General features: G+C 38.1%; 1 protein-coding gene across 3 annotated transcripts in view; it reads right to left on the bottom strand.

The window, feature by feature from the left end:
- Window positions 1–10494, bottom strand: part of ABLIM2 (actin binding LIM protein family member 2) — a 128969-nt gene continuing 118475 nt past the window's right edge. For all 3 annotated transcript variants that reach the window (XM_041470712.1, XM_041470620.1, XM_041470795.1), the window contains exon 21: window positions 1–1761. In XM_041470712.1, the coding sequence (XP_041326646.1) occupies window positions 1648–1761 (114 nt within the window). In that variant the 3' untranslated portion in view covers window positions 1–1647. The remainder of the gene's footprint in view (window positions 1762–10494) is intronic.

The raw sequence follows: 10494 nt of genomic DNA, 5'->3' as shown, positions 1-10494 counted from the left end.
TTCAGTTATGTCTTTGTTTTAATGAGTTTTTTTAAACATTTGTATCATCAGACAAAACATTTAGGTAATGAGAAAATATTTATTTCCAACAGCATGGACTTTGAAAGTTAGTTGGAAGAAGGCATATTCAATGCTATGATTTTTCCAATGCTGGGTCAGTTGAAATAGTGTGTTTGTAGTGCATATATTAACCAGTTACCTTAAGGAAATGCGAAAAGACATAGTGAAGTAGGAGGTGAGTACAAACATCCAAGGCAGTAAAAATGCAGAATACTGACACATGGCTGAAAAATGTACTTTTTGTAATGCTCATTTAGTATCACAAAAAACTAGCGACTCACTTTAAAACATTCTTTGTCAGCAACCATACCTCTGACCAAATGAAACTGTTAAATTTAATACAGTCTTTCAGCTGGAAGAGAAATTAAGGTCTAACACTTGTATCAAATGCTTAGATTTTGTTAGCTTTGCTTGTTATTTAAGATAGTTTCAAGGTACTGCACCAGTATCAATCACATAGTTTGGTTTTTTTTCAAATTTACTTGTACAGAAACATGCAAATAGTAATGCATGAAGGTTTTATGGATTTGATTCTAATTGTCTGTATTACTGATAGAGCACACCAAGCTTTTTTTGTTACATTTTATGCTGAACTGTTCCATTTCCACATCTACCAAATGCCATCACAGTTCTCATGGCTTACTGTGTAAAGCTGGAAAGTTGAGAAAGTAAGAATGCCTTCACTTAGGACATATATTAATGAAAATAATTCTTTTATAGATAGATATATCTATCTACATAGTAATTAAGATTATATGGTATTTTATCAGCATGAAATGTAAAAAATCCATTCTTCAAACACCCCAAGCTAGTAGGAAAACACAGTCAACTGGCACAATACACTCTTCAACCAGTTTTATATAAGGCTTCAGTTTTCCTGATGAATGGAACTAAATCTTAGTAGGTCTGTATACATTTTAGTAATTATAACCGTTTTATGTCACAATATATTCTTAATAAAATAAAAACTCTGGTGTTGTAATTAAAGATAGCTAGTTACCTTCTAGACAAATATGATCTTTTAAAGAATACACTGTGTTTAAATATAAGAAGTAGAATTAAGGTGCTTCCATATTTCTGCTTTCATTCTTAAAAAGTACCACAGATAAACAATTGTAATAATTGCTTGCGATATGCTTTTCTTTGGCTTTTACCATATTTTTAATAGCATCTGATCCCCCGCTGGAAAATTTCTATAACAATTACTTACTTGGTTTTGTAAAAATTGCATTATAAAACTGAATGGAACAAAATGTTGGATGCATTTCCTGTGTAGAGCTACACTTTTCTCTCTTCCTTTCAGAATTTCCATTTGCATCAAGCAACAAATGCAAGCAACAATAAATTTAAAGCTAAATTTTTTTGCACATTGTAAACTGGGTAGGACCAGGAGTTACTGACAAAACCAGCTGGAAATGCAAGATTAGCAAATTCTCTGTATCCCAACACATTACCATCTAATCTGTCTTGTTTCCCCAACACATACTAACACAATGAAGCTGGACAATGGTTCAACAGCAAGTGCAAGTGATAGTTCTGGCAAGACTATTTTTGTTTTGATTAAGCACATATTTTATCCGGGAGGGTTTAGAAAAGCAGGGCCTTTTTCTTCAGGTCATTCCGCTTCCAAAGTGCCAGACGATCAAATTCCTCAATACTCATTTTGAAGACTTCCTGGAACTCTTCAGGGGACAAATGCCTCTTGAAAATGAAAATACAAAAGATATCATTAAGCTTGTCTGTGCACAGGAATATTTCTGTCCTAAGTTTTAAAACACACCACAAAATAATGCATTAGGGTTTGCATTTAAATTCCAAAACTGTTTCTGGAAAAGACTGCATCGAAACAGAATGAGCTCAGAGTAGCTGGGAAATGAAATTATTGATGGCAGTAGTGACTTTAAAAAAAAGTAATCTTTTCAATATAGTTCCAACTGAACAGAAGCTATGGTTTTTGGGGAAAAGGATGTTTATCCAGGGTGCCTGATGACAGAGCACACTAAGACAAATTCAAGGTATTCCAGGACTTTAAAGAGATTGATAACAATGTAATTTCAGAATTGGATTTTTTTTTGCCTTGATCTTTAATGAAAGTGCTGGACACCACACTGGTCCACTAATAGCAACCTTGTAACAAAAGAGAGAGCATACTGCTAAATTCTAAAATCCAAAATGTGCTTTTCCATGGGGAGAGACTCTAGTCAAAAGTTCAGCTGGATAAGGTAGGGGGTTTTTAAATGTCAAGAAATACGCTTCTTTGATGTTTTCATGCTTTAATATTAAAAAAAAAATTAAAAACAGATAGAGAAAAAGGGAAGACATCCAACATAAAGAATTGGAAGGAGGTAGGATAACAATTCCCTAGCAATTATTAGCATCCACACTGAAAAGGTAGAAAAGGTAAATATGTGAATGAATTTGGAAGTAAAATTTCACTTTCCATTCATTAACAAAGACTTCATCTTTCTTATGTAATTTACTCAAGAAATTATAATAATTTAGTCAATAATTTTTTTTTTTGTAAGAAGTCATTATATATAACTCAATAATTTTTTTTTAAGAAGTCATTATATATAATTACTTTGAATAGTTATCATGGGTTCTTGTTTCTAAGAAAGGACTGACTTGGTTTTTTTAAACAAGACTTGTTTTTTTCCCCTTGAGATTCCACATATTCAGAACAACAGTGACTAAGATCTTGGAACTGAGCCTTCACTTTTCATTTGACAAACGACAGCAACCCACCATAAGCACTGCTCATAGCATGGAACAAACACACCATGCATATTTAGCAAAGGAGATCATTTTTCACATGAAAATGGGCAACATCTGACAATGTATTCTAGAAACAATCCCTCACTGACAGAATTTAATTCTATTTGGCTTAGAAAGAAAAAGTAACTTCTCTCTGCATTGGTTTTTAAATAATATTTTCCTGGTAATCCAGTGGACAAATGCAAGTAAGTTTAACTTTAGCAATTTCCCACAGCAAGGAACATGTCTGTAGGCTGTAGGATTGAAAGTTGGATACCTTGCTCTGGATGAGCAAAGTGTATAATATTTTATTTTATTTTACTTTCTAGGTTGTGGATAAGACTTGAGACATCTCCTCACTCAGGAGAAAGCAGTGGCAAACTGTAGCTCTTACTCAGAAAATGAGGAAGCCTATATACCCTTGCAGGTAAAGCTACCTTGCCAATCTTCCAAAATCATAGAAAATTACATAAAACTTTAAAAGGACTATGTTTTCACCATTTTTCTTTTCCTGAGGTAATTTACACCATGTATTATGAGAAACTGCTGTGGTCTCATTAGATCTGTTCCAGTACTGAAGGTCAGTGGAGCAAAACTCAAGGAGCCCTAAATCACCCCCTTCCTCAAGAGTGCCAAACATTTGCTACATCTTCCCCTCCTAATGAAGCTGCCACCCATCTCAGCACAAGCTGTGCAATTCCCCCTTCCCTCTCCAGTGTTGTACTTTGCCATTTATCCTTTTGCTTTGCCCTCAGGCTTAGTGAGCTTTCCATCCACATGCAGCTATCCAAGCCAGAATTAATTAGCTGTGCTCTGTGCTCCTCTGCCTGTGCCCAGATGACACCACCTTCATTCTTTGCATGCACTCATTTTCTATCTCTTACACCTAAGTTTTGTTTTATAATGGCACCATTTTTTTCCTCCTCACAGGTGGTCTCATTTGGTGCTGCCTGCTCCAAAAGCAGGTGACAGCTTCCAGCCCAGGGACAAAGTAACTGAGATGGGGAAAGCATAAGCTCACGTATTTCCACATCCATTCAATTAGAGAGTTTTTTTCCTTCTAATTTTCTTCCACATATGCCCTTATCTCAAGGACTAACAAACTGACTTCCACACTAGCAGTTTCTTACTCCATCAATTCTTTATTCACATGCAAAAACAATTCTGGTCGAAGGGAACATTTTCCCTTTGTTCTGAACTCTCTCTGAGAATGCCAGTCTGTCCCCAGTGTAAAATATTTCCTGCTGCTGTCCCTGCATCTTAGAAGCTTTCACCATACCCTTCTTAAGCACCATGGGCTCTAGATTTGGGACTGACCCTAGAAGCAGCAATTACTTAAGTTATGTCTTCCAGTTCGGAATAAAACCTTGGTCCCAGAAAGAGGTCATCAAACTGGCAAAGCTTCAGATAAAGGCAACAAAAGTAATCATGGGTTGCAGTTTGATTTATGAGGAAACATTAAAAGGCCTAAGTATGTCTAAACTCAGCCAAATGATGACTAAGGTAAAATATGGTAATATCTACAAGTATTTGAAGGGTCTAAACACCAGGGGAATGCACCAGTGTCAGAATTTTATGGTCACACTTTTCTATGTGTATGTGATGATAAATTTTGCTTCCACTGTTGTTGGGACTTTCCTAACAGCTTTCCTCAAAGCTTCAAAACCTAGAGCTTTTCCCAAACTTAAAGGCAGAAAAAATGCACTAGTAAGAAATCCTGGACTGATTAATCTTTCTTCTCAGCTATTGGAATATTAATTTGCCTTAACTGAAGCGTTACGTTCTCTCATTAGTCAAACAAAAGAAGGGAAATTGAAAACTATGAGCAGGGAATATGAAAGATATTTATCTTGAGGTATGAGAGAATATGGGTGAAGCTATGCTTTACAAGGCCAAGGACATAATTTCCTTTTTCTTTTTTCACTAATGGATCAGCTTAAAATATCCAGCTATGTTAACAATGCATCACTGGGCTATTAAAGGAAGGAATGGCCAAGCTTACTAGTAAAAGCAACATTCATTCCTCTTTTTTTTTAACTAGAGTTGGCCTTGTTTACATAGGAAGTCTGGGTGTTTTACAGTGTGCTAGAAAGTGATTCCTAATTCCCTTTGTGACAGTTTGGCCATATTCAGGCAGCTTAACTCAATCTCCTCTGCTGTGCAGCAACAGCAAGGCTGGGCACATTGCAGACACTGAGGAGAGAAGAGAGGACTTACCAAGGTCCTCTTCTGCCCACACTCTGAACTCACTATATGTCAGTGAGGTCATTTTGGAAGCTACATAATGATGTTAACATGATCCTACCTGAAAACCTTGCTAAAAGATAAGGTAAGCAATTTGAAGATTATTATTCACTATGATGACTGCTATACTGGACCTCACAGCACCAGAATATCAGTATTTGTTATATAGTTAAGTGTGATATTGCTATAATAGAAAGGGCTATGGCATCATGTTGTTTTGATAAAATTGTATTAATCTGAGGCTTTTATTAGGATATACAGAACTAAGCAAGGGCTGAGCTAAACCACTCCACTGCACTGCAGCCACTAGAACAGAAAATCCTTATCCTCTGTGAAACACAAATATGAAAATGAGCAGTACAGACATGACCTCATTTTTTACTCTCTCAGAACAAAAGTCGTTAATTGCACATTCAATTGCTTGCTCCACAGTGTTATCTCAGAAAGAAGTGGTGCTTTTCACTATAAATTAATGAGGCTTGTCTCTATTTCTGTGGTCTGCTAAAAAGCCAGTAATAATTCTAAACAGAGTTATAATCTGTATTTAATTCAATGAGATTTCTTTTCCCCAAGAATAATTTAGTTCTCAATGAAATTCAGAGATGCTCAAAACCAATACACAGTGTCATGGTTTCACTGCAGCTGGCAACCCACACAGCCATTCACCCGTTCCCACTAGTGGGATCAAGGAAAGAATTGCAAGGGTGAAAGCTGGAAAACTCATGTGTTGAGATAAAGACAGTTTAATAGGGAAAGAAAAAGTCACACACACAAGCAAAGCAAAACAAGGAATTAATTCACTGCTTCCCATGGGCAGGCAGGTGCTCAGCCATCTCCAAGAGAGCAGGGCCCATCATGCATAGCAGTTACTTAGCAAGACAAAAACTCCAAATGTTCCCCCTTCCTGGCCATGATGTCATATTGTTTGCAATATCCCATTTGTCAATTTGGGTCACCTGTCCTGGCTGTGTCTCCTCCCAGCCTCCCATTCACCCCAACTTTCCTGCCAGAGTAGAGCGTGAAAAGCAGAGAAGACCTTGGCTCTGTGTAAGCTCTGCTCAGCAATAACAAAAACATCTCAATATTTTCAACCCTCTGTTCAGCACAAATCCACAACACAGCCCCACACCTGCCACTGTGAAGAAAATGACCCCAGCCAAAACCAACACTTAGGAACATGGCACTTGTATGAGTAAGTCACAGGAAGATAAAATTGCAGTTCACCTGCAGCCATCCTGCAGTACATGGTGACCAGGGGGTGCTTCACAAGCATCCCTGTTCTGTGTCAGTAATTGGATGGGAGTCCTCATGTGAAAACCTGCTGATGTAGGAAGCTCAGAGGATATCCTACTTCCTCATGAGTCAATATTGAACCAATGAAAGAACTCAATGGATGGCAGCAGGTGATGAGCTGAAGACTAGAAAAATCAAGGTCCTAATTCCTAGAGGAATTTGAAACCTCAGGTTTGTTTCTCTTTTGCTCTTTGTTTTGCTGTATTCATGGGAAATGACACTACACTGCCTTTGCTTGAATTTGTGGTGATTCTTTCAGCCAGTCTCTCTGAGGCACTACTGTGCACTCTGCTTTATAGAGTGAAATTTTAAGTAGCTGTCTACTTCAATTCGTTTTTATTCAAAATCCTTGCAACATTTCCAACTTCTGATTCATGTAATCCAGAAATAAAAGCCACAGGATCTTCTCCAGAGATTTCAGTATGAGAAATACTCAAAATAAAAAGGGATTTATTGAGAAAGGTTTATTCATAGGTAAGTGAGCATTCATGTAAATAACCAAGCCTTAGCTCTTCAAGTTGGTGCACAAGCTTTTCCTATAGTAAGAGTCAGGACTGCAGAAGTATTTCAACACTTTGAAAATAATAGCTTCTTCCCCTCTCCAGTTTTTCTCTTCTTCACTGTCCTTCCACTCCCTTCTCTCATGCCTCTCAAGGTTAGCCCAAATAAAACTCTCAGATGGCCAATCAAAATTTGCCAGAATTTTTTTTCTATTGACTTTTGAATCCTCATTTTGCTTTCACAAGGTTTGCACTCTTCACCCCTCTTTCTGCAGCTCTGCTGGGGCTCAGCAGGCTTTTCAGAGGTTTCTTCTAAGCCTGCTGCATGGCTAATTACAAAGCTGTAATTAGCCATGTGCCACATTCCCAAGGGAGTATTGAATGTTATGCTCATCTACAGCCTAATTAAGTTTCATGCTCAATAAATATTTGAAACTATTAAGTAATTATGTGATTGGGGAGGGAAAGTTAAGAAATGGCATGAATTGCTGCCTAATGAACTTTCAAAGGTATCAGAAGATCACTAGGGCAGCTCTGCTGATCAGAGGATAAGGCAGCAGGCAGCTACCCCAGATAAGTGCAATTAATGGCAGCACAAATAGTTAGAGCCCTTGTGCAGCCAAGCCTTGCAGGAGCTGTAGATCCCCCTCCACACAGCAATGTGGGTGCCCAGAGGGGCTCCCAGGGAAAGCAGTGTAATAGGAGCAATGAGGAAAGGAGTCTGAGACCCTTCCCCATGCCCGTGTCACCCCAAGCACCTCTAGAAGGCTCCTGGATCTGGGGCTTTATCTCATTCACTATTTCAGGGTACCATGAAGTCTCCCAGAGAAGCTGCATTCCACCCAGCACTACCAGTGCAGGGTACTGCCAATCTAACCTCCTGGGAAGCATCACAAGGCACACAGAAAATCTTCTGTAGGAGCACTGTACAGCCAGTATTTTGCCCAGCTGAGTCATCCATAAAGGTACAAAAAGCTGGGACGATGTATTTCTCTCAGGTATATGAACATATTATCTAAATAGCATACACAGAATATCTCTGATGATAATCTATGCCACCATCCTGTCATTCAAATGAGCTTTTCCATTACTGACATGGACATAAGTCATTGCCTGCAGCTGATGGATGATAAAAAATTCTGTATAATTAAGAAAATAATTAACAAATAAAAAATAAACTTGGAATCCATAATAAATTATGAAATATAATTTAAAAATATAAAGAAGACAGGTTTAAAAAATTTCATTTGTTTTAGGCACAAAATACCTTATTCTTAAAGCAGATTTTCCAGCTTCTCTTAGTTTGTACTTTAGTGCACCTGTAATATAAGTGCTCCACATCTAATCTCTGTTCACTCCTACAGTGTTTCCACTCACACAGAAATTACTTTTCACATCATATCCCATCAATTCTAATGCGCGTTTTCGTTTTATAATGGCTCCTTTTGCAAAAGGCTTTGAAATCTGATATAAACATGCATCACTGATCACAACACAAGCACACGCCTAGAATGAGAAACACCACACATGTATTTTTCAAGTTTAACAGTGTGAAATAGTTCTACTGAAGTCAGTGACCCACGCTTTTTCACCCCAGGTTATGAGCTTTACTGTGAAGTCAGCCTGTAACCTCAAACCCAGCCCCAAACCGTAAAACACACAGCAGTCCAGTCTTGCTCTCCTTTTCCCCATCTGAGCTCCAGAGGAGGTGGGACACACAATGCTACGTGTATGAATGACATCCAGGAGCTTGGGCTCTTAAAAATTCAGCCCCACTTACTGGAAACGAGTCCTAAAATGGTTGAAGCCCAAATGGCTGGAACCCAGGGTGATTGTTGAATGAAAACTAGCGGAAAAAATGTTATCCCTAAAGCAAATCCAGACAAGCAGTTCCAGGAGGAAAAGAATGTTTGACTTAAAGTGAGTGTCTGTCCAAATAAGACCACACCCATGTTTAAATATCTCATTTCTGTTTACAGGAGAACAAGGTGGCAAATGAAAATTTGCTACTTGACATTCCAGAGTACTTTTTCTTTAGCAGTTGTCTTAGTTAAACAAAGAATGAACAGGCTCAAACAAAAAGTGGAATAATTTACTTTCTACTGCATTTGATAGGTATGAATGGATAATGCTTTTAAGCCTTGACGTTCAAAAGAAACAGCGAAAAAAACCTAAGATACATTAAGACAAGGAAATCAAATGAAAACACTAAAACATGGTTTCCAAATGATCCTAATTATATTGGCTTTCAAAACTACCAGCCTGTGACCACAAAAGAAATCTTATAGTCTGTGATAAAAGCAACTGCAGAAGGAAAAAAAAATATAAATCCATGCAGTTGGACATGAACTACCAATATGAATGTGCAATGTGCGCACTGAACCGCACTGTTGTGACTGAAGAACAGGCAAACAATATCCAATCTGAGATAAAAGTATCAAATGCATGCTTTTAGGAGCACAAGGCTCAAATGACAAAGGTATTCAAGTACTTAAAATAGGTTGCAAAGTGTTTGAAAGTGTCTGTAAGCTCAACTTCCTTTGAGAAGCATCAGGTAAGGAATGTGCCAATGTGTACCAACCAAAGGTGATGTCTTAGTCCTGAAAACTCAGGACTTAAGTTGTCCAAAATGGGGAAGTTTGGTTCAGAGCACCTATATTTTAACTGTTGCATTAAAATAAAAAAAAAAGATAAGTTCAGAGATAGACCAAATTGTCTATATTTTTTCAAATGCTATTGCAGCAAACTCACCAAATAATTCTGTTTTGTAATTATACTATATCTTCACAGAATATACCAATAAAGGCAAATTAGAGACTTAAAGAGGTCTTCAAAGCAGGGCCAACTTTAAAGACCATGAAGACTATAAAGAACAAAACAGACCATGTTCCTCAAGGCCTTTTCCAGCTGTGTTCTGCATGCCTTCAGGGGTAAAGATTCCACAGCCTCGTGGGCAACCTGTTCACTGCACTACTCTTCAAGTGAGGAACATTCCCCTTATATCCAATTGCAGCTTGTGACTGCTGTCTCTTGGCTTTCCAGTGCCACCCTCTGGGAAGGGTATGATCTGCCCTACAACTCCTTTACTACTACATTTTCTGCTTGCTTCCCATCAGCATCATCAGGTACCTTTCCTCAGAGTGTTCCCCCCATCCTGTCCTGATGAATAGTGTTACTTGGTCACAAGTGCAAGAATGTGGATTTATCTTGATTGAATTCCATTAAGTGTCTGTCAATCATTGCTGCAGCCTGGCCAGGTCCCTCTGAACAGAAGCATCAGCTGCAGTTCCCTCAAGTCCATGTCATCTGCAGACATGGTGAGGGTGCAATTCCTCTTCTCCACCCAGGTTGTATAATCCACCCGTGTTACAGCTTGGTTTTTCACATAACTTGCAGTGTTATGTGAATGAACTTGCTCTTCACCATTTCCTGTTAGAATAGTTCATGGGAATGCTGCTCTGTTCATCTAACGTTACAATAAACAGCACTGTGGTAGAGAGAAACTCCTAAAAAAAAATTCCTTGGCCAAATCCTTATCTACTGTAAATTCCTTGCATTTCTAATCAGCATATACAAAAGTGAGATCCAGGCTATTTATTCAAAAACCAAAGTGCCAGTAAGGTATTTAAAAATCAGCAGGCTG

This window comes from Pyrgilauda ruficollis, unplaced genomic scaffold (genome assembly GCF_017590135.1).
Source record: "Pyrgilauda ruficollis isolate IOZ18807 unplaced genomic scaffold, ASM1759013v1 scaffold1, whole genome shotgun sequence".
Lineage (NCBI taxonomy): Eukaryota > Metazoa > Chordata > Aves > Passeriformes > Passeridae > Pyrgilauda > Pyrgilauda ruficollis.
Note: the sequence above shows the minus strand (reverse complement) of the source record. Positions and strands in the feature narration are given on the sequence as shown.